The sequence below is a fragment of the Anas acuta genome, chromosome 23, assembly GCF_963932015.1.
Source record: "Anas acuta chromosome 23, bAnaAcu1.1, whole genome shotgun sequence".
Lineage (NCBI taxonomy): Eukaryota > Metazoa > Chordata > Aves > Anseriformes > Anatidae > Anas > Anas acuta.
The window spans coordinates 5,622,599-5,647,292 of NC_089001.1; the positions used below are offsets into that span (position 1 = coordinate 5,622,599).

Genomic DNA, 24,694 nt, shown 5'->3' on the forward strand with positions numbered 1-24,694 from the left:
GATAAGGGAAAGTTACAAACAGCATATCAAGTGAAAGGAGGGAATTTTACCAACTATAAATATCATATCCAAGCAGATCAAATGAATGAACTACATTACAAATGAGTAGCGAATATCTACAGAAGTTTTCAGAGGGCGTCTCTTGGAGTTTGAAATGTCAGCAAAACTGCACAGAATGGGTTTGGATGAATTGGGACCTGAGAATGGGAGATTAGAAATCAGTTGTAGAAAGAGAGGTGCCACAATGTGATAAAATCTCCTTTTGAAACATGCTGTATGTAATACCCAGGCACCTTGCTGCATCTTCCTCTTGCTGAAGATTGCTTTAGCCAGTTTCCTCAGCTGTGAAATGATTTCTGTTGACAAGCAACTTTGCACATCCATCTTCAAGAGGTTTCTGTTTGGAAGCTGCGTGACATTTGCTGGAAAATCTTCCATTTTCTAGTTCCTATTCTAGTTTTTGTACCACGAAGGTCGCGAGCTGACCATTTGTACAGCATGGAGCAGAGGATCTTAGTGATGATAATGTTTAAACTTGCAATGTCTGTTATTGAGGATATTAGCACAGCATGTTCTTCCTTAAAGGGCTACGTAGAGAAAAACAGTATACTAGCCAGCCCCAAATCCTCAAAGTGCAAATCTGTTCTTTGTCCTTGAATATGCTTGAATTAATGTGTACTGCTCTTTGCATAACATTATTAACTATCCTGATAATAGTTTTTATTCACATTTTCCTATAAAGAGAAACAATGCTCTCATTTTTTGCACAGTTCCTATGTACCAAATATATGATAAGGCATGCTTTGTAGCTCAGAGAGCACTTTTTACCTCCCAGAGATGTGTTTCTTCATGCACTAATATAGGAACAGCAAATGAAGGCAGAAAGATACGTTAAAGTACAGCTTTCTCTTTCCTGAAGATACTTTCCTTGTATAATTGCATATATTTATCTCAGTGTTTTATAGCGCATTTGTATAAAAGCATTCTTGCCTTTATTTCTGATATTGCAAAAAGCTCTTCTTCACTCTTTGGACAATTTCAGAATCATTCATTTGCAATTTATTATATTTGGAGGCACTTTATAATACAGAAGGAGATGTGAAGCAGGGCCTCGATAAATAAGTCATTACAGTAACAACAATAGCTGTGTATGAGAAGATATTTTCCTAAGTTATTAGCACAGTTTCCATTTGAGAGGTGAAGGCATAAAATTAAACTGAGGAGCAATTGGGATTATTTTTTTGGTAGACTTTCAGTTAAGCGTAGCATGAGAAAGAAGGATCAATCAAAATGGGATTAACTCTTGTAACTTCACAGATTGCAGAGTTGCAAATTTCCCAACCACAGTTTGTCAGTTCATAGCAAAATTAAAATTTTTGATTCCATTAGTGTTATTTTGAAACTGCTAGAGATGCTCGTTTCCTCCCATCACTGGTGCCACAACACTGGGTACTTTAAGACCATCATCTTTTACTTCAGTAAGGTTTTGTAGAACACTCTGTCCTTTACAGGGAGGAGAGCCTTTTCTGGAGACAGTACTCTCATTCTTTTTGATAAAATAAACATGTTTTCTGCTTCTCTTTCCATGCTTTTGTTTCTTTTCAGTTTTCCATTTTGTCTGACACTTGTCATTGTAGACCTAATGATGCTTTATTTTCCTAGTGTGCTTTTAGAGAAGGGTTCCCAAATTCAGACTCTGTCTTGGAGCTACCCTATCAGCAAGAGCAGCTCTGAGCACTATCCTGAGCTGTGCTCATTCTCAGAACCTAGGTGCAAAGAGCACAATCTCCTTCCCATCTGTTGTCATCTCAGAGGGATTCACTGGTAGAGACCAAAGGCTGCTTGGCTTCAGAAAAGTTCAAGCAGCGCTTAGTATTCTGTCTCAACAGAGGGAAGAGGAGGCAAGATGAATTTTCTTCTGCATCGCTCCCAAGTTATTACATGTTACTGGTCATAAATGTGGGAATCCCTGTTTTGGAGAGGAATGACAGCAGCCCTGATCCTTTTGAAATTTGGTGGAGTTCAGTCATTTAGTTTTCTCATCTCGCATTGCACGCATAGACATTGTCAGAGGAATAGGAGGAACGTGAGGAGATCCAGCCTGCTTCCTGCACGCAGCTTACAGGAGAACAAAACACCGTTTATCTAAATGGGTGCACGTAACCAAACCAGAGGATGGTTTTATCAAAGGGTATGTCTGGGGGAGGAATCTACAAGTTCTTAGAAATGTTTGAATGCTATACTGCCAAATTCCCTCTATGTTATGGTGACATCAGGCCCAAATGTCCTTGCTTAGTTTGCCTAAACAAGGTTTGAATGCCAGACTTCAAGTGGTGGTGAGAGGGGCCTGTCTGAGCAACAGACACTTCAGGTGAATAAAGTCATAAAGGTTTGGTTTAGTGCTGCATTTACCTTAGGTTCTGTTTCTAAAACCCACTTGTCCAAATGTTGGTGCTCTGAACAAAATTTCTCAATGGTTTTGTGTATACATCTCTCATACAGACAGATGTTCAGGCTCCTTTGTGTTGCATTTGTAATTTCTCAGAGGGCTCTTCCCGTCTCAGCATCTTATCAATAAATGAAGGCATTATCAATTGAATAGATACGTATGTGGAAGATTTGGAACACAAAAGCCATGTAAAGTAGAAAAACTGAACTGTATTGCTCATGAAGTCTTGAAATCTGATGAAATATACCCTTTAGGTGAAAGTAACATTTCTGCTTTGCAGTGTTAGTACTGGATGTGTTTTATAAACTCTGGCTGCATTTAACATAGATTCTTTTCATTTTCTAGGTGTGCCAAATATTTGCCCTTTATTGAGTTGTCCGTTTACTAGATAATCGGTGCAGAGGAGAAATTGAATTGGAACACGTTGCTTCTGGGTTTTCTAAATGATTTTCCCAAGACAATTTTAATATCTCATCACCCAGGAAGCAGTGTCTCTCCGAGATTTGGGAAAGCAAGCTGTATGTGTATTTACCTGCCCCCCCCAAACCCTTTTTGAACACGTATTTGCATTAAGTTGCCCTTTTTTCTTTGCCTAGGCTCAATAGATGAGGGGGTTACGGAGGGATTACCCACACTCCAAAGTACCTCTGGCACTAACGCTCATGCAGATGATGATGATCGGTATGTACCAACGTAGTGTGCAAACTGTTCTGCAGCAAGTGGTATGTTGTAATTAACCTACCCAGCCTTAATCCCAGAATGTTTAGCTGTTTGTACATATAATTCTCTGTGTTGATCAAAGTACAATCAGTGCCTGAAGGATCAGATGCTTTAGAAGAATGTAGGTGATGAAAGTCAGAATTTGCTTACTTGTTGCTTTTCATTTCCTGTCTTATTTCCAGGCTACACTGGTGAAGAAAGATACTCATGTTTTTACTGTTTCTTCATCACTGCTCTTTATTCACAAATAAAAAAAAAGTCTTTGTTGTGAAACAGGTGTGGTTGCATGCGTGCCGAAGCTGACGTAAAGCCACAAAAGCAATAAGATGAGATAGCTGGCTGTGGCTTCCCCTGACATTACTGTTGTCCTAAGCCACAGAGCAGCCTTCTATCTTTTCTCCCAAACTTCCTACGTAGCTTTTCACCAAGACGCTGTGTGTTGGTAATTGTAGACATGTAGTAGCCTTTTGCTGTGTTGAGATGAGTGTTCTATTATGGGAATCCCTTGAAAGGGAAGGCTGGCAAAGAAAGCAGAGCTCAGATGGGTCTGTTTGCTCAAAGCTCTATGGTAGTTCTGTTGGAGCAAAGCAACGCACCTGCAAGATGCTTACAAGGGTGCACGCGATTGGTTTGACTTTTATTTCTTTGCTTTTGTGGTTTGTGTCAAGTATGGTGTATAGATAGCTATTCTGTTCCTCAGGAAAACTTTTAAAGTATTGACAAGCTAGCTTTTGCATAGTGTTTTGTTAGACAAGTGGGTCTGAGGAAGAAGTGTGAATCTTTGGGAGTTGTTCCAGAAACTGTGTCAAGTGAAACTCCCTGTAGAGATAACTATGAAGAGCTGCGCTTTCATAGCTCATAAAATCTTTCCTGCCATTTCCATCTGAAACCTGTCCCATTGTAGGATTAAATTTGAAGGGAAAATAACTGCCTGTAAAAGATTTTGTGTATGACAGAGAAGATTTTATCCATCTGCTAGAAAATCTTAGTGTAAAAATAATAACCAGCACTTTGGGTTTGAATTGGTAGTAGGAGCACATGTTGCATTAGAACTAATCCCTTCCTTTTTAAAGCTATAATTCTAAAACCAAGTGGCATACATATTTTCAGCAGTGGATTATTTCAGAATATTCCCATAAAATTACAGAACTGCATCCAATCTGCACAGAAAATTCAATATACATATAATCCCTTTAACACACTGAAAAATTCTGCAAAAAAGGTCTCTTTCATGCTGAAAATGAAAGAATATTTGCCTTAGCTTATGCTCAAGTTTGAAATTAATTAGTCTCAGAGTAACAGAACCATCAGCAAAATGAACTAGAGTTTGCACGTTGTTTATATAACAGTAAGGGAACTAATAGTTATGGGAATTTATGAAAATTTTAGACTGCAGAATTAAGATTTTCTGCCAAGTGATTTATTTTATAAATTCAAATGAAAGTTCCAGGACTTTACCTAATTTGTGAATCAGTTAAATGGGTAAAATGAGGCTTTCAAAGTCATAAGAAGTTTTCTTTCATATGCACGTGCGAAATGCAGTGCCAGCCCTTCAGGCAAGGGACTCCTGAATTCCCATTTCAAGCACAGGATGGGCATATCAACAGGTAAATACAGCCTGTCATTCACTGTGCAGCAATTCGGGTGCACAGTTTTGGGTGCATAAAATGAGATACTACAGAATTCTTAATATAATCAAACACGTAACTCTAGGTGAATCAAATGGAAATGTGATCAATAAAACATACAAATGGAGAAAAAATTCCTCACTTGCTGTTTGGTAGCTTTTTAATGGACCTTTACTTTTAAGTCCAGTTGTTGTACGTTGTTTTATGAGTGGAGACTCTCCTAATGTCAAAATCAGTTGTGATTAGACAATGCGAGTTTATATTGAAATATACGTATTTGAGTTTGTATGTATTTTATTTTCATAATGCAAGGCAAAAGATTAGTCTATCTAAAAGTCTTCCAATACACTGTCCTTATCACTGTGGAAACACTTGTAAATATTTCAGACTTTAGGATGTTTTATCTCTTGATTTTCTGTGTTAAATAACAAACATAATAAATCGGTTCTCCTCCATAACCAGTGTTTTCTAAACAGCAGGTCACATGCAGTTGTAGTCAGTTTAATAGACACGCAGGAATCTGGTAAATATTAAAGCTGCTGTTCCACAGTGATGTGTTACCTTCTTTCTCGGATATTTCACTTCTGGGTTGTAACACACTTCTCTAATAAAGATGCCTAACACAGCCTTGGCTGATTTAACAGTTAGTCTCTATATCAGTTTGTGGCTGCATTTACAAAGGAGTTGCAAAGGCTCAATTATAAAAGATCTCTGAGATCCATTATAATGAGAACTCCCATTTTCCTAAAGCACTTGTTATTTACAAATAGAGGACATTTTTAGGCTCACTGAGCATTCCAGCATTTACATTTATCAGCGTTTAGTTCTACATTGTTGAATATGTGTATAATCTGTTGCTGAAAAGAAGAAAAACTTGCAGGTCGTATCTTTTAGCGTTACAGCTAAAACATTCTAAACCTATCTTTTAATACAGCTCTTACAGGAATTCTGTCAGATGTTAGATAAATCTCAGCTGTTAAATGCCACATTATCACAAATTGAAAGTCATGGAAAATTGAGTATATATGAGGAAAAAGAAGCAGGGGAGACAAAATGTGATTGTGTTTTAAATGTAATTTCTTCATTGTGCTAAGGTCCACTCTTATGTGACTGATAGGTATTTCAGCTGCTTGCAATGTGAGAATGGAAAAAAAACATGCCAGTCACTGGTAGCTGGAGAGCCTTTTATCTGCTTTAACCAGCCTTTCTCATTAAGAAGTTTTTAAATAGAAAACCAAATCTTTATTTTAAATTTCTTGTAGGAAGATTGTCCCCATAGCACATCTCGTTTCTGTTTCAGTGGCAGAGAAGCTGGCACCAGTACAGGCTTTGAGAATGAGCTAGCCCGAGAAAGCTGAAAACAAAGGGAGAGCAGTGGCTCCTAATTTCTGCAGTGTTTGAGTATCTCCCTAGAAAGCTCTAGGAGCACAATGTACTTTTGCCTCTTCACAAGCCTGTTTGGCCACGATGAGGGAGGAAGGACCCGAGAAACACGTCACTAGAAGTTGAAGTTCTCTGTAAAGCAGATTAAATATTGTTGCAAAGAACAAAACCTAATTCTTGTTTGAGCACACTACGTGTGTATACCCGTATGTACATTTAAGAGCAAGAGTTCTTGCTGCCCATCTAGTGATCCCTTTCGCAGCCCTGTGCATCACAGCTGTCACTTCTGTTGGCACGTAGCTGTGTAAATATTAATTATGAGTTCTCCAATCAGCTGAGCACAAGGAAACCTTTTTTGAAGGGATTTACCCCTTAGCCAAATTGTATGATATTTGTCAAATATCAGATGAGGGGAAAGTTGTCCATCTTGGGCCCAAATCAGTTTGACTATTTGATTATATATGCTGATAGAGCTTCCATAGGTAAACTGGAAAGTGTATGGTTGTACCAGCTCTGGAGATAAAAACCAGTGTTTCCACATCTGAGTAAAATCTGTCCTTTTTCTAGTGATCTGCTCACAAAGAGGAGCAGGAGTGCCAGTGCTTATGGCAGAAATTTGGCTAGACGAATCAGAACCTATGCCTGAAAATAACCTCCTTTGTTGCAAATGCATGTGGTGAGGCATCATTTTTGGACCCCTGAGTGGCAGTGAACTATATTCTGTCAGGCCCAGGATATGAGCTGGCAACTTCCCTCTTGTAAATATTCCCTTGAGCAGAGATCAACAAGTTTGCCAGTATCTGTCTTTTCCACAGCTCTTTTGGACACAACTGTGTATAAAAAGAAGTGAAGGACAATGAAATTGCTTGTCCAGTTTTAAAAAAAAAAAAAAATAGCCCAGCTCTCAGGAGGCTTGTAATAACAGGGTGGGCAGTCTGTGTTAGAGCAGAAATGTGCCGTGTGTGTGCAGCCCAGGCCTGCCCAGATGGCTCGGCCCATTTGCGGGGCCTACTCAGCCCTCACCATACATGAGGTGACCTGGTGTGTCTGGTTTGTGCTCCCTGGTCCCAGCTTTTCCATTATTGTCGATAAGATATAGCTTTTGGGGTAATATTCTCCTCACGTGTGGGGAAAATTCTGTAAAAATCCCCAGCACTGAGTTTCAGAGCAAATATTACTCCCAGTTCCATGCAAGGCCAGAAATCCTCATTGGTTTTACAGACTGTTACCAAACTCCACAACAAGCTCTTATCTTGTGTATGTCAAGAGATGCTTGATGCTCTCTCTCACCAGACAAATTTATAACTGGAACTTTTGCTGCTGAAACCCCTCATTTGTACTCAGAATTCAGATACCCGTTTCTCACAGCTGTACTGACACTTATTTCCAGAGTACCTACAGTTAGGGTGTTGATTTTAAAGAAAGAATCCTAGATCGTGTGGATTTTTGTGTGGCAGATAAGCAGATGTAGTTGTGCAAACTGTGCACTTGGTTCCCGTGTGTGTTACAAGTCCACAAATTCAACCGAGCTGAGAAACCAGTGATGTGGGCTGGAGATGGAAGTACCACCCAAAGGATTAGTTCAGCTAGGGAGACCTTCTGCCTGTCTTCAATGGGAGACATTGTTCTTTATTCACCATGCGTTTAAGACATAAGAGTTGAGTAAAATTGCATTGTTCTGGCCATGCTAGCTGTCACCAGCAGGGAAGATTCAGGGTCAGAGCAGATCCCTGCTGCCAGTGACGTCTGATCTGCCATCAGGCTGTGAGCAAGCTGAAATGTCTATTTGACAAAAAATAGAGACCATAAAGCTCAAGAAAGGGGAATCCCAGGTAAATACAAACTCCTATTGTTACCCTGTTTGTACCAGCCAATTTGTTTTTATTTCTCTATGCCCTTTGGTGAAACAAATGTCTTGCCAGAGGACTTGTATTATAACACAGTTTGCAGCTAGAGGCTGTGTAGGAGCAATTAGTCAGTTTTAAATGAATTACTTTGAAAGTTAAATTGTTCCTTTAATATAGTCTGTGTGCTCTTTTTTTTTTTTTTTTTTTTAAAGTACAGCGCTTGAGTTATTGTGGTAGAGCTGATTGAATCAGACAAGGAGCACGTATTGATTAATTAGATGAATATTTTAAACTTAGAAATATGTAATTGTGGATACTAATGTTTGTTCATGGAACTTGAATTGAAATGAAAAATGAATCGGCTTTAATTTCCTTTGTAAATATTACTGAAACTGCAAAATAATCCTTTTCTTTCCGATTTACTCAGTTCTTTAAATTCTTCCTCAGGGACTGTTGGCTTCTTGTAAATCATCGATATGCGTGATAAAATGCCCATGCCTGGAAAATTATATTCAGTTTGCAGCTGTTGTTGAGACCTGTTGCCTAAAGAAACAGACGTTACTCTGTGTCTGTTCAGATTTCCAAAGTCAGCGTATATAAAACTTAAGATGCAGATCAGACATGTCCCTTTAGAGGAAGACATTTCCGATGTAAATATAGATCTCCACTGAAATACAAAAGGACAATTTTTTTTTTCCTTCTCAAATGTTCAAGGTTCAGATTTCCATGGACAAGGGTTCTTAATTTTTTCTATATCTTGCTTATAAATCAGTGAATTTTTTCTTTGTAGTTTGGAGAACGTTCAGTATCCCTACCAACTCTACATTGCTCCTTCTACCAGCAGCACAGAGAGACCCAGCCCAAATGGTCCAGATAGACCTTTTCAGTGTCCAACCTGCGGGGTCCGGTTCACTCGCATTCAGAACTTAAAACAACACATGCTTATCCACTCAGGTAAGAAATGTTTCTGCTTGCAAGAATCGCTAATTTATAGACTCACACAGGTTTGCTCTCTGTGCAGCAAATACAGTAATGAAATTCTTTTTTTAATCACCTGCCAGGTGCTAGAGAATTGATTTCAGAAAGATTGGGTAGAGAGGTATGTCTCATTGAATGCTTGTTTTGATACATCTGATCTGACTGATAGCTGCGCTCATGGATAATTAGCATTTGTGTGGACTGAAAGAAATCTGATTGCCTGAAAGTCATCAGAATAAATTATTTTCATTATAAAGATTTGAGGTGAAATCTCAAAGTATACTTGGCTTTTTTATTATACTAAAGAAGTGACGTAGATTGATTTTTTTCCTCTTAGATGTCATAATTGTCTGCTGTGTTGTAGAGGAGACTTGCAGCCATTAAAAATATGAACCATCTAATGTCTTTGCATTGAAGGAATGTCATATGCTTTTGGATCTCAGAACTTTCGGAAGGATTGCAGGACAATTGAATTGGTTTGATAACCAATACAGTTACCACAGATAGTAGTAATAGGTAGCATATGGATGTCTCCTCTGAGTTTTGATCCTCAAACAGTTACATTCTTTTTGTATGAACACTTAATGTCTTTGCTATCAGTATTTTTCAAGACTTTTCAGCGGTGTCCATCAAGAGCATTGATAGTTTAGTGAATGGAGGGAGTATTAAAGGGTTATTGCACTAAACAGTTTAGCATCTCCTAGTTTGAGATTGACACTTACCTGCACTCAGATGCTGTACCATTTTAGGGCAGAGCAACCACAAATGTCAAGGCATAATCTTTTCACTCTTGGTAGTTATTTTTCAAATACCGTCAGGCAAAATGACCAGACTGTGTTTAGGCTAGCAGTAATAATATGCATTTAATATTTAAAAAAGCAAACTGTGTGAGCATATCAGTTGTGAAATTATCTGAAGAAGGTTGCTAAAGTCATAATTGACAGCAGACAGCTTCAGCAAAGCATCTCTGGCTGACCTGTCAATTGGCAGCCCCTGCACAAAGCTGGAAAAGATTTGAATAGCTGTTTTAGAGTAATTAGTGTGCAAAAGAAGCTCTCAGACCTTGGAAGCATTAAAAGTGTTTTCACATAAGCAAAATGGCCGAAGAGATTTTCCTCAAACTATCTGAGAAAATAGATGCCCTTGAACAGTATAAAAGCATGAAAAGTTTCAGCTCCACAAGACGATATTCTAGAATATTAACTTGTTTTCACATGCTTAACAGGGAGTTTCAGTGTAACCTTAACTACAGCTTTCTCAGTATAAAAGCCCCAATTAAAAGTTCAGCTCCCACTTTGAACATAAGGAAAGCAGAGTGAAAGACTGGTGGAATTAGCAGCCTGGACTGATGCACATTCAGCCCTTTGAAAAAACCTTTTTTATTCCTTGACAGCCCTATTATGAATAGAGCTCCATATTCCAGATTCTTGACCTCACGTTTGGATTTCTACACTTTCTGGAGTTCAGACTTTTTATTAAACTTAACTTTTTGGTGATTCAGTCTTATGTTGTAATAATTGTGTTTGGGTGTGATTACGTACTCTTTGGCACTGCAGCATGTTGACCTAAGCATGCTCATGGCTTAGGGTTGTATTAGTGCCTATACTAAATGAAAAGTGAACTAGTATCAGAATGTCTAAATTAAAACAAGAAAAAACAAAAAAGCGAGGCATGAACTTAAACCATCGTAGAGAGTTCTCTGTCATGCAAAGTTGCTGAAAATTCTTGTATATAAGGGTTCCCACACAATATAAAGGCTGCTACTTTACCCTTTTATCACCATTACAGGGGCATCCCTGTGCACAAAGTCCCCCCTGCCAGAACGCTTCTCTGAGGCCAGAGGCAGCAAGAAAAAGACATTGCAATTAAGGGTAGTCTGATAATTGCATTGTTGGGAACCAGTCTGGCACAAGAATCTCCCAAGATCAAAGGAACTCAGAGATGGTTTGAGGTGACTGCTGCATCAGATACTTTTTGGCTACGGCTCAGGATCTTAGCCATAGTCCAGACCATGGAAGCTTATGTTCATTTTAAAGTGTGAAAAAGAAGAAATGTAACCGTTAAAGACAGGTTACAGTGTTATGAAATATATTGGCAACTGGTTCTGAGAAATTGCAGCTATGTGCTAATTGTTTTGTCATTTTAAAGTTAACCAGAGTGTTTCTTCCTAAACCAGTACTTCTCTGTGACTGGCCACAGTTGCCGTCCTTTTGCTGTTAGAAATCTGGAAGGATTTTTCCGGTGACCTCTCATTACAAAAGGTGAACACATCTTTTTCTCTCTCTTCTGCAGGCATTAAACCATTTCAGTGTGACCGCTGTGGGAAAAAGTTCACCCGAGCTTACTCGCTAAAGATGCATCGCCTGAAGCACGAAGGTAAACGCTGTTTCCGGTGCCAGATATGTAGTGCCACTTTCACTTCCTTCGGGGAATATAAACACCACATGCGGGTTTCCCGGCATATTATCCGCAAGCCTCGGATTTACGAGTGCAAAACATGTGGCGCCATGTTCACCAACTCTGGAAATTTAATCGTTCACCTGAGGAGCTTGAACCATGAAGCGTCAGAGCTAGCAAACTACTTCCAGAGCAGGTGAGGTGCACAGCAAAAACCTAACAGGGAAACTTGCTTTTTTTTTTTTTTTTTTTTCTTTTTTTCCTAAATCATCTTTTCCTGCTTTCAGGGCAGCCTGCTGTGCCTCTCATCAGGTTGTCAGCTAATTCCAGTCACATTATTTCTTGCACTACTATCTGTTATATCTGATCTGCTTTACAGTGTATAAACTCTATGGGAGGGCATTGAAGAATCCAGTGATATGCAGAAGCTGCTTCTAGGCTACTTAATGTCTCTTTTCAGTAGTATCTGTGGACAGGCTAATGGTGTTAAGCCACAGTATTTTATCCTTTGCTATCTGTGGAGTTCTGTAAATGATGTAATATCCAAAGTCTTGTACACAGCCTGTTTGTTTATGTAAGAAATAGACCTGTGACTTCATTTTAAGTACTTGTTTGCTGGTCGGTATTGTGGAAAGATTGCATGACTCCATACCTTCTCTTATATTTTTCATTTTCTAGGTAACATATTGCTAAATGAACAGAATAACAGGGTGTGATGTCTTGAAATAGTAACAGCCAATTATATATTTATTGTTTATCAGGGCCCAGAAGACTTGGCATGTTTCATAAATGCACTTCACTAAGGACTATTAAAAAGTGCTACCTGTGTTCTGTGATATCAGGCTAGCATTGTGCTCTCCTATTTAAATAAATGTTTGTAACCATTGGAATTTGATATAGCAAAACAGGAGAGTGGATGAGGGAATTGGATCAAGATAGCCCTTAAATTTATAGAGAAGGTGCAGCTTTGTGTGTGAGTCATCTGTCTTCAGAAGTGCAAAGGAAATATAATGTAAACATTACAGCATCTACAAGGCTATCCCTCATGATTTCTAGACATTATGCTTTTTCCACTACAAAACATTTCAGCATTTTTTTCCTATTTGATTATCTTAGAAGTGATGTAAGATGAAAGAATTACAAAACAAACCAGGAAAGCCAGTCGCTGTTTTTCCAGCACAATGTTGTTTAAAAGTACAAGTGCTTCGAATCTGTGGGTTTACGCAGTTCTTGTTCTTAGGGCTTGCGCCAAAACTAGAGTGAAAACTCTTAAGAGATGATGCCATGATTGTGGTAAGCACTTTATTGCTGCCATCAAACAGATGAGAAGTACGAGCTTTTTAGTTGTCTGTAGGCCTGCCTTCAGTTTGAATTTACAAACGCTAGAGTTAGCATAGTTGATTGTTCATTTGGATTTGAAGCAGTGAATGCTGCTGCCACTGAAATAAGTTTACTCCTTTTAAATGGATTACAAAAAGGAAGCAAAGCATACAAATGCATATATAGATATAAAAAAAATAACTTGCTTCAGTAGAAACTTACATTTCTAGTGCTGAACATTTGAAAAGAAAATTTATTTTCCTTATTGCTCATGCTCTGCAAATACTACTTAATAGTTTGGTAGATTATCTTTGGATACACTCAACCAGCAGTTGGTAAGAGTAAGTTTTAGAATTGTTGTCCAGAAGGAACTAAAATGGTGTGGATCAGGGAAGGAAATGAAGTTCTTTTTCTTTTCACACTAGTATGATGTGTCCACATCACAAAACACCACTGTAGTTGGAAGCTTCCTTGTACCTGCAGCAGACCCTGTGCTTCCTTGCCTCAAGCTTTTGTTTATAGCCTGTCCACTCTGAGTGCTACTGCTGTTTCTTGGGTGGATCTTATCTCAGGGGTGGAAAAGGCCCACATTTTTTGCCAGTGCTGAACTCATTTTTGTTTCTGTTTTTAAAGGTTGAGTGCTCCCTTTTTTCAGTGATCTTTTTAGTGCCATTTGATGTTCCAGTCATTAACTTTCATTCTCATCAAGGTGGTACAACCTAAATAATAAGTTACCGTGTAGGAAATACAGATGCACAGTGATGCAAAATAGATGCTGTTGAATAAAATTTTGTGTGTTTTAATGAGAACCAGGTTATAGTGCTTAGTGAAGTATGCTGTGATGATCTTAGAACAGTGTGAAATGAGTATTTGCTCTCTATTAAATGCAGTATGTAGCTTGTGTGATGTAACTGATGCAAAGAAACTGATACCTCCAATGTTTGTGTGAGAAGTGACATTTCTCTTCTGTCCTTTGCCCCTCTTCTAGTGACTTCCTAGTACCGGACTACTTAAACCAGGAACAAGAAGAGACCCTCGGGCAGTATGAGCTAGGGGAGCATGGCTTTGAAAGCAACTCTTCTGTCCAAATGCCTGTCATTTCACAGGTCTCGTCAACTCAGAATTGTGAAAGCACTTTCCCCTTGGGGTCTCTGGGTGGGTTGGCAGAGAAGGAAGAAGATGTGCCAGAGCAGCCAAAGACTAACGCCACTGCTGAGGCAACTGCAGGTGACCCTCCGAAACCGGAGCTGTCATCTATTACTATTGAATAATTCATGGTTTGGTTTCATTTTTGTTCTTTGGAAAGTGCCTGTGTTTGGTCCTGTACATTTTAATTTAATTTTTTTTAAACAAAAGTGGGGAGATTTTCCCTTTTTTACTTTGTAAGCTACGCTTTAAACAGAAAACTGCAACAGATGTTACATTATTTTTCATGACTGAATGATCACTTCTGTGAAAATATTTAAGACTGAATGCACAAAAAGATCTTGTCAGAACATCATGGAAGCTGTGATACACTTCTAAAGAAGAACAACTGATTCAGATCACTTTAACTATTTCTTCTTCCACAGTTAGAACAGCTCATTAAGTTTCTCTTGCTTCTGCAGACCCTCTGGTTAAGGGAAAGAAATCAGAGGAAACCTTTTTAAAGTGACAAACAAAAGGATGCATTGGAAATCATTATTGAACATCTTTGACTAGTTTTGAGTGGATGCTTTAATCTTCTGCATAAAAAATGACACTTCCTATCACTGTGCCTGCTGTTTTTCAAAGCGCTTACTGTAACCCTTTTCTTGGAAATGGTAAGCATTTTTGAAACTAACAGTCACACACTTTTTAAAAACACATTGTCCCTTTTCATCTCAGATAAATCAGTTTTGACAAACCAAGTGATGTCATGCCAGGTATTCCTACTTCTTATATTCCAGTCCTTTTAGAAACTGCTTGATCAAATAGCCTGTCTGGATTTGCCTGTTTAAGGTTAGGCATGGAAATACTATGGCCAGGAAAATTCTAGTGATGCATAATGAACTGAGGAGGATAGAGAAGTGTATATCCACACAAGCCTGACAAATATCTCATGACTGTATCTTTCTGTAGAAGGGAAACCATGCATGAAAATGAAGGTTTTCCCGAAGTGAAATTCTTAAATCTTGGCCAGATTGTTTGCAGTTCTGGTCACTTCCCCCTGTCATAAATACTGTATTTTTACTAATCTCCAAAAGCTAACTAGAGGGAGTTTACAGATGGGGAAAAAAATGAGCTCTTTTGTGCATTATTGCACATTTTTTGTTTATACATATGCATGTATAGTTTCTGAGATTTTTATTAGTCTGTTTTTGGACAAAACAAGCAATTTATTCTCTTCAGAGGCCAACTTTCTAACCCAACAGGGGGTTGTTTACAGAAAGCCTATATAGTGGTGATGAATTGTTCCTGTTTCAAAATATTTTAAATCCTTGCCAACTCAGTTTATTAAAGGCCATTACTCCAGCTACATACACAGCTCAAGTAAGCAATAAATTGAAAGATTTGCAATTTCATTTTTTCCATATTTAGAAAAAGCTTCAAATTTAGGGTGTGGGATTTTCAGAGCAGTGATTCTTGTTTGTTGAGGCTGCTTGGGCTATAGTACTGCTTTGAAAGCTAAATTAGGAAATACATTAGGAGGTTTTTGATTTTTTTAATTGCTTCTGAAGTCGGTGTTTGATGCCAAATGCCTATAGCCTACAGATGACATGCTGAGAGAGTAGGTATTACTTGATCTTAGTATTCCAAAGGCATGATATACTCCCTTAGTTTTGAATCTTGACTTTAAATTACTGTTTTCTATCTGGATTTGCTTTATGCAAACACGAGGAGGAAATGAAACCGATAGAGAAAGGTTGCTCCTGAAGAAACAGAAGACACAAAAGTCATATTATCTTGCAAGATCAATTTATATTCAGTTAGCTTAGGTGGCTCTGATACTCTGTAGGTCTGAGTTGTTTCTACTAATAGCCAGCTTTTGTAAAGAAAAAAGCTTATTGCCCTTTGGAAAGAGCTTAAAGGGTTTCAGTGACTTTAACAAATCTTCTCTGCTGTGTTTTAGGTACAAAACATACTAGTTAAATAGAGGGAAAACAGTCAGGATTTCAATCCTTTCCAAGTTACTGGAGTGAAGTTTCTCCACCAGATCTGAAGGGTGTTTTATAAACATGCTGCAAAGAAGTTCTCTGCTACAATTCAGTCTTGCTGTCTACCTTTTGTACGTCTTTAAAGGGCTTGAAAGAGAAATTGTTTTTTAGGGATACTGTACTGTGAGTCAGTCCAGTGTCTTTTTGATGGGCTGAACTTAAAGACCAGTTCTCTTCCACTTCTGATTTCTGTAACTGAAAAGCCAGTGAGACAAGGAGATGCCTTTTTCTGAGTTTTCTCTTGACTTATAGGGCTATGACACTGAACTCAAATATAGGGTTTTCTTTTTTTGTGATAAGTGTTACTCATCTTTCCAGGTATATAAGAATCCTTTGCAATTCTTGTAGCAAAAAGTACTTACACAGAAACAGTTTCAGACTGTTTAGGTGTAATATTCAAAGGTCAGATGTAGATGAGCATAATCTTCTATTAGAATATGGTAATTTTCACCCATTACTTTGCTAAGAAATGTGTTGGTGAGGAGATGTGCAAATACAGAACAGACATATCTGGATATTGGATTTTTAAAAGATTTAAATTTTTGTGTCAGAAGGCAAACTGCCTTCTGAATACCAAAGAGAAAATTAAAAAGTTTTTAAAAAAAAAAGAACAAAAAACAACTTTGTAGCTCTAATCTGTTCTTCCTTGAGAAGAAATGAGTATCATTAACTGTTAACACCTTGGTACAAGACAAGTCTTGGGTTTTGTTTTCCATTGCAGTGTTACACATTATCTTTTCAGCCTTGTAATCTCTGTGTAACATCTGATATTTTTTTTCTCACTTTTCAATCTCATTTCACTGCAGGGGCAATAGAGTTCTTAGCGGGTTTGTTTGTTTGTTTTAGGCTTATTTGTTAACTTCCCTGTTTGTAATTGTTTCTTGTTAATATCTCTTTTCTCCGTAGAAGTTACCACAAATTAAATACAAATACCCTTTTATTTCTCCTCCCTAACTTGTTGGAAGTGTTCAGTTCTTTGGAATGCTGGTGTTCTTCACAGGAGAGACGTAAAAACATAGGACATCATAAAACAAGCTCTGTTGCTAATACTTGGATTCCAATTTGAGTGAGATAGATATCTAACTAAACTAGAAGAAACTTGCCTTAAACTGTACTTGGGATTAATCCTAAAGGTTCTTTCAATACATTATCAGAGCATTTTGAACCCTGGACTGCATTTTCATATCACTCCCCCCATCTACCCCCACCCTCAAAAAAAAAACCTACTCTAAGTTATTCGGTTTGTGTTTATAGGTGTGCATGACTGGGATCACAGAATAGTTGAGATTGGAAGATTGGAACGGACCTCTAGAGATATTCTGGTCCAGACCCCCTGCTCAGAGCAGCAGACAGCAAGGACAGGTTGCTCAGGACCTTGTCCAGTCAGGTTCTGAATGTCTCCAGAGATGGAGACTCCGTGATTTCTCTGGGCAGTCTATTCCACTGTTTGACCACCGTCACTTTAAAAATGTTCTCGTGTTTAAATGGAATTTCTTGTATTTCAGCTTGTGCCCACTGAGAAAGGTCTGGCTCCATCTTTTTTTCATCCTCCTATCCATTAGTTAGCCACATTGGTAAGGTCCCCCGAGCCTTCTGTTCAAAACAGTCCCAGCTCTCCCAGCATGTATTGTGAGATGCTCCGATCCTTTCACCATCTTCCCGTCCCTTCTAAGTGGTTGAGAATTTCTTCCAAATACCCACCTGTAAGACCCATTGCGGCAGTTTCTGCCCCAGTGAGTTGTCTCCACATTCATTCACAAGTGACGTAAATGTGTTTTACTTCTGTCTATCCTTCTATGCAGCACCATTCTTTGCACTCAGTGGAAAATCCTTTCCTCACCCATTTATTTTGCAAGTAGAGTGCCTTCACTACCACAGAACTAGCAAGATTCTGCCGTGTGCTGGGGTCCCGTGTTCTTGGAGTCTGATCGGGGTCCTTATCCCTTGCATACTGTGCAGTATGTCTGATGAGAACAACAGGAAAGCAGGGGAAAGTTGTGTTGTGTTTTTTTTTTTCGCTGACTGAATGCGGTGTTTCAGGAGAGGGGATAACATTCAGAAGCTATCTCTTTCCCCACAATAAGCAGAAGAAAAAAGAAGTGCGATTTTAGCTGTGTGGGAGATTTGGCCAAACTGTAAGGGTTTGTTTTGTTTTTTGATGCAGACATATAGCACAACTCCCCTGGAAATCCATGGGGATGCCTTCACATTCAGCAAATTAAGCTCCCTGTCAGAACTGCTTGTCACTTTTCTTACACCACATTAAAAAAAGATGTGTGTTCCTGATGGTTTGTCTGTCTTGCTACAGTTTGAGTTCAGTTGTCAGGCTCGCAGATAGTGTAGTCAAGTCTCTCATACTGAGAGATTAGTAGACTAGGTTATTGAAAATGGTTCTGGGTTCACATGTATCTTGAGTCTAAAAGGTGTGAATTTAAACTTTTTTAAAAAGTACTAGCTGCCAATGCAGTAAAATATATTTTATAAGACTATGATCCCTATATGTCCCTTACGGGATAAAATTTTATTGTTTTTAAGCTATGGTTTAAAGTTTTTATATGAGGGCTTCAGTTGCTTCTTGGTTGCTGGCTTCCCCCTCCAGCCCCAGGATATAAGAGCACTGAGACTATTGCCAGTCTCTCTCTGAGATGCACCATGAAGCATTTTATATGCAAATAGAACGGGAGCTTTGTGCACCCTGCAGGGATGGAGAAAATGCAGATGTGGGAGCGCCCGTTGCTCCTGGATCCATTGCAACTTCCACACCACCATCAGAATAAGGAAAATAGCTAATTTTCATTCAGCTCGATTAAGTTCGAATTTTGCGTACAAGGTGAAACCCAGCTTCGGAGGGTTCTCATCTCCAATTACGGACATAATAAATTCCATAGCATCTTGATGACAGATAAGAGGGTTCAAGGCCAGACTGCGCCTCAGCCACATCAGAGGTCCCTAGTGAGGAGAGTCGGTTCAGAGTATTTGAGGAAATGTACCATAAAAAGCAAATGTGAAATTTTTTTAATGCAACAGTACTTACTGCTCTGGGTTTTTGTTAACTCAATGTGTGCTATCACAGTAATTCAGTGCCCCACAGGTCTCAACTACAAATCTGGTTGCACTAAAAAAAAAAAATATAAAAAAGAGCCGAATTAGTTTCTGGTGCTGCCAGCCTGTGTGGCAACTGTACCTACAGTCTTCCTGAGGGTTGCTGAAGTCCCCAGAGGAGTGATTTTGTTTAACCATTCATTTCGCTGATGCATGCTTTTGATATTCTGACTTATAGCCCTGGCTACACAAATTTCTTGGACAGCTTCTTTGCCCTGTTCCTGCAGTGCCTTTGCTCTAGGTGCTGCCCTGTGGTGAAACCCCGAAGAGGGAAAGAGTAAAGCTGGAGGAAAAATGTGAATTAAATTATTGTTGGGCTTCTTTGTGCATTTTAGTAACAGTGAAACCCCCTTAACTGTGCCAGTCTCCGGTCACCAGCCGTATATCCAGTCGTCATCTCATCCACAGTACAGCTTCTCTTGTTGATGCTGGCCACAGCTAGATTACTTGGCATGTTTATTGACTTAACAGAATTGTTTTTTGGTTTTGGTTTTGTTTTTTAATGTATACGATGTTTAAATACACTTCACATTTTATATAATACTATCTGGCTATTAGTATTTTTCAGGAACCATAGTTCTTGGTGGCTATATATATTTTTGTGACTTTTTTTGTAAACTAAGTGCCGTTTCAACGTTACAATCATTTTTAGAGTTATTGTAATCAATGTGAATATCATGTTTTTTCAAATCTGTTCTGAGCCTGTAGTGTTTGCTTTGTGATCATATGTGTACTGTATATATTCTGTATAGTTACATTGTATTGAAATACTAGCTTGTTTGATATAAGAAAAGTATGTATTGGGTACCTTTTTGCTAGCCTGGTTGTTTAATCTTTAAAAAAAAATGTTCTAAAATACAAAAAAAAATTATCCAAACTGGTCCCATTATAGGTCAAAATTAAGGGGGGAGAAAAACTAGTTTTGAGTGTCTTTGGATAGAAACATGAAGCTAAGATTTTTCATTAAAATATTAATGTTTTATGGAGTATATCTTTGCTTTGTGTCGTTCTTTAACTACACCAGACTTTGTCTTACAGAACAAAAGACTTGACCCTGTATAAGAAGGTGCAGTCCTGTTGCTAGAGCTACATTCTCTTATAACTTTTGCTTATAATTAGTCTCAAAATAGTTGAATATGAGGAGAACTCACAGTTGCTCAAGCTGTCTTTGGAGGAAAGGTAGTTTAAAACAGACCAAGCATTAATAAACGATTGGAGGAGTTATATGAGTAAAGAGTATTAAGAGTAAAGTAAACGTTGTTTAATTTTCCATTGTCTATTACATTTCCTTTTGTTAATGTTCTCTTTTAGGCTGCATTCTGCAAAAGCTGTGGGGCCATCTTTTGAGTGGGGCTTTATTGATGGAAAGCCAGCCAAGAATGAGGCCAATCAAATTAGTCAAAGGAGAAGATGTTTAAAAAGGACAGTAGACAGAGTCATCGTGATCACAGCCATGCGCTTCAAAATAGTCATAAAACAGCCAAGAGTCATGGGATTTAAAATATACCTCTGCTGTTTCTGGCAACCCTTGCAATTAAATTAATTTGCCTCCTACAGACCCACCTGTCTGACCGAGCAGGAATGCCGGCTGGATCAACACGTAGCTAGGGCACAGGTAGGAAAATGGAAGTTTTGTAATTACTTGGCTGAAACGATTATAACTCTGCCCAGTAACCTATATGAATAACAAGCAGGCTGACATGATTAATGCGCTAGGAGTCAAATTGTGTTCAGCATCTGACATGGGAGTGAAAATAAATAAATAAATCAATAATGGAAAAGCATTCCACAGAGCAGCGTAAGCAGCCACAGTGAACCTTGGATAGAGAGGGTTGAGAGTTATGAATTCCAATTTCTTGCGTTCCTCAGGACCTTGTATAAGGACAGAAGTATTTTATCAAAAGCATAATTGGAAGATGGAACGTATCTGGAGAAAGCTTTGGAGAGAATTAAAGTTTGAAATGTACAGGCTTTGACTCCATTGTTCTCCCGCAAAAGAAAGAATTCATTTGCTTTGAAGACAGACTGCAGTTCGGAGTATGCAGTGATGTTTAGCAGACCATTACAAATCTAAAGCCTGTATGACTGTATATGAACATACACTGTCATAAAGCTAAGGCAGGACTGTTAAACTGCATGCCTTTGATGGATATCGAGGTTCAGCCTGGTGACTGAAGTGGATTTTTGCAAAGCACAGCCATATGTTTAAGTTTAGCATGAAGCATCTTTTAGATATCCTTAACAAAGCAAGTGTACACTATCAAAGATCTTCTGTGGATTACTTACAGCATTTAAGCATTTTGTTCCTGACAGTAATGAAGTACCCTTTCTTTTGCACAAAGGAGAGCAGCTGAGATGAGATTGAATTCATAGCTACTGAGAACGTAGTAGAACAGGGAACAGCACTCTCCCAGGGCTTACTGCACCATTCCTACGTATGTGATACCCTGGTGAAAATGGAGCTGCTTAGAGGAACCTGCCTTGGATCATGCATAAAGCGCTTTTCCCAAGCTGCTTGTGCATGCAGCATCTCCAGAGTTCAGAGCAGAAGTCTGTCATCACCATTCTTAGAGCGCAGATTGCTGTGAGACCATGAGCTAGCAGAGCAGGGGTAAGTGTGTACATCAGTTACAGCTCAGAGCTCTTCTGAGTAGTTTTTCAATTATTCTGATTTTTGGATATGTTAACTCTTTTCAGGGAAGATATGGATCCACTTGTATAGCCAACAAGCACGTACTGATAGTAGCCCTGATTTTTGTATTTGCCTTTCACAAATCCTTTAGAAACGGGCCACAAACTCCCAGTGAAAACCATATGTTCAAAAACTACTCTAAAGGCTTGCATTAATCTTTGATCCTGAGCTGTCTTCATCTCAGTCAGTCTCCTGGTGAAGCTATGAGAGCAGCTCATGGGGCATCTATTTGTATATCTCCCTTAAACCTTCAATCAGAATTCTGAAGTTAGCAATCTCAGCATAAGAGAGCTCCTTTGCCCAACTGTATGTTAATTTGTGTGGCTATGCCGCTGCCACCGACTCTTAGATCCCCTGTTGTTTTGGATACAACTGTTCTTCATAGTTCTGATTGGATTTACGTGGGAGTATCTCTGAGAATACATCCGCTGCATCTGGCTCAACTGCATTCCCAGTCTTCCATATGCTTGTATAAAGCTAGATGCTTAGGTCCTGTGTTTTGTAATACTTCCATCATTTAGAAGATAACAGTTTTTTTCCCACAAAGTACTGCTTGTTCCCCTGTACACGCACGCGCGCGCACGCACAATCTGTATGTGCTCATTCAGAAAGAATTTTGAACAAGAAGCGTATAAAAACATCGATTGACCAACTCTTTCCTCGCTGCTTCCCTACAGCCGGTATTGCTATGCTTTTCTTGGTTGATTCTCAGTTGGCTGGAGCAGGTTACTAGCCTGACACTCCACAAGAACCTCGCTTTGCTTTTCTCTTAGTCCTTACACACTTCTCTTGCGTTTGGGGTGAAAAGCAGAGGCATGGTTTCATGTGATCCCGTGCTCATCCCTAAACAGAAAGGCAGGACTTATGGCCAAGATATTCATCGTAAGAGAGCAGACATATTTTGTGGTCTTGAGATATTTTTATTTTGGAGGAGGGGAATGTGAATGGCACTTCAGTCTAGTTTTCTCTTTAGTTTTTTCTTCACGTAGACTGACATTTTCCAGACCATTTCTAAGAAAAGCCAATGTCAATTACAGATTACTGTTAAGCATGAAGTAACATCAAATAAATACGGGCAGTATTCATTTACACTAAAAAAAATACAGTCCTAAATTATTTGATAGACTGCAGTGCAGTATAGCTTTCAAACTGTCTTGAACCCAAGATATCTGTTAGTATGTCCCTGACACTCAAATCTCTAGAAAAACAGAAAACTAGTGGTAAAATGGATCGTCTGAATTCTTTGCAGACAGGGGAGACGTCTCCCAGGTAAGTACACCTCCAAGTCAAAGAATGAACAGAAGTGTTGGGAGAGGAGCAAGGAGACTACGCTGTGTTTACAGGCAAGTGAAGATGACTCAATTCCAGGATAATTTTTATGTAGGTAAATGAAGAAGGCATTTTGACATGCATAGAAGAAGAAACAATGCCTCAGGGTCTGCTACTACATTGCTGAAGGGTAACAGTCCGCTGGCTTCAGAAGAGCAAGGTAAATTACAGTCCCAGTCCACTTAAGCATTTAAATATTCGGCCTTTCCAGAAATGTGTTTAAATTGTCCCTTAACAGCTTACCCATTTTGTGAACTTTACTTCTGGTAGTTGCTTCTCTGACTCAGCACAGTGTATTTTATATCCTGTGTATTACTGGGGTGCACAGAACTGTTTTTGGAGACTTTCTGTGCATAAACAGAGCCCTGCACTGTGTAAAATAACTGGAGAGAAAAGACACCAAAGCACAGGATTAATAGACATCAGAGTTTGGAAAACCAAAACATCTCTGTAGTGTTGAACTTCATCTTCCCACAATTTAAACGAGAAAAATAACAAAAATCCTAACAAAACCTTTTATATAACTTCAGTGTTACAGTGATCAGTTTCAAGGTTGACGTGACAGCAATTATAAACAACAGTTATGCAACTGCCTCGTTGATTGAATTGAAATTAATACAGAGAAAGAAAGAGCCAAACAAAAAGAAGTGGCGTTGGGTTGACTTGTTATGTTTTAAAATAAAAAATGCTCAGATCTGCCTCTTTTTCAAAAGCGAGCACAAGCCCAGGATGAAAAATCTTGAAGAACAGAGAAATAAACTGCTCTTAAAAATTCTATTTGTGTTAGAGGCGGAATTTTGTTTATCTTCTAAGACTTGCAGCTTTTTCTTTTTTTTTCTTTAAAATCTGACAGTGAGGTAATTCAACATTTTAATTTTGTTTGAGTTCCTTCTATTTTAAAATTCCTTTAAAAAGCTGCAACACGTCGTTTTCCTGGGTACTGCGATTGCAGTGTCACTGATTCCCACTGAGGTGAAGGCCCACGTATACTTGTTGGCACACACGTTGTTTCCTCCACTTGCCATCTGGCAGGCGCTCAGATGTTTTTGAGTGGAACTGAAGGCAACATGGCTGCAGCACATCCCGCGGTCAGCATCTGGTGGCTCAGAGAGGAATGCTTCCTTAGAGCAAATACCCATTTGGTAGCATGTGAATTCATTAAAAAAAAAAAAAAAAAAAAAAAACAGGGAAGTTCTTTGTCCAGCTGGCTGTACCAGCAAAGCCCAAGTCCTGCCTCTGTTGTTACAGGAGTTGTACCTGACTCATTTTCTGTGATCCATCTGGTAGAGGCAGGATGCAATTACTGTACAGCACCATTAAAGGCTTAGTGCAGACATGAGCTAACCTCCTGGAATTAATTTGCCATTGTGAGGTAGATGTTGAAAACAATGCCAAGGTGGATCTCTTATCAAAGAAAGCCCGTGGCTTTTCTGTTCCTCCGGTATTTTTCCTGCTGATCCAGGGAGCAGCACATTCAAGAAGAGATGGGGAACAAGACATAAACCTGTTTCGTTGCTCATCCTTGCCTTTTCCACCTTGAGTGGTAAGATGCAGAGGAGCCTCCAGCTTATTGCTACCACTGGGAGAGGAGGAAACAGATTTTGGAGGCTCCCACACAAAATGGGTTTCTTACACATCCCACTGATGTGTACGCTACTGTGAGTCATCCAGTG

The 24,694-nt window shown here is 38.9% G+C and overlaps 1 protein-coding gene across 5 annotated transcripts in view; it reads left to right on the forward strand.

Moving 5' to 3' along the window:
• Positions 1–19,989, forward strand: part of ZBTB44 (zinc finger and BTB domain containing 44) — a 41,410-nt gene extending 21,421 nt beyond the window's left edge. For 2 of the 5 annotated variants that reach the window (XM_068659073.1, XM_068659076.1), the window contains 4 exons: positions 3,046–3,130; positions 8,869–8,981; positions 11,298–11,598; positions 13,711–19,989. In XM_068659073.1, coding sequence (XP_068515174.1) covers positions 3,046–3,130; positions 8,869–8,981; positions 11,298–11,598; positions 13,711–13,993 — 782 coding nt within the window. In that variant the 3' untranslated portion in view covers positions 13,994–19,989. Of the gene's footprint in view, positions 1–3,045; positions 3,131–8,817; positions 8,982–11,297; positions 11,599–13,710 lie in introns of those variants that run through there. The other 3 variants (XM_068659072.1, XM_068659074.1, XM_068659075.1) reach the window with 3 other exon arrangements.
• Positions 19,990–24,694: the final 4,705 nt, after the last annotated feature.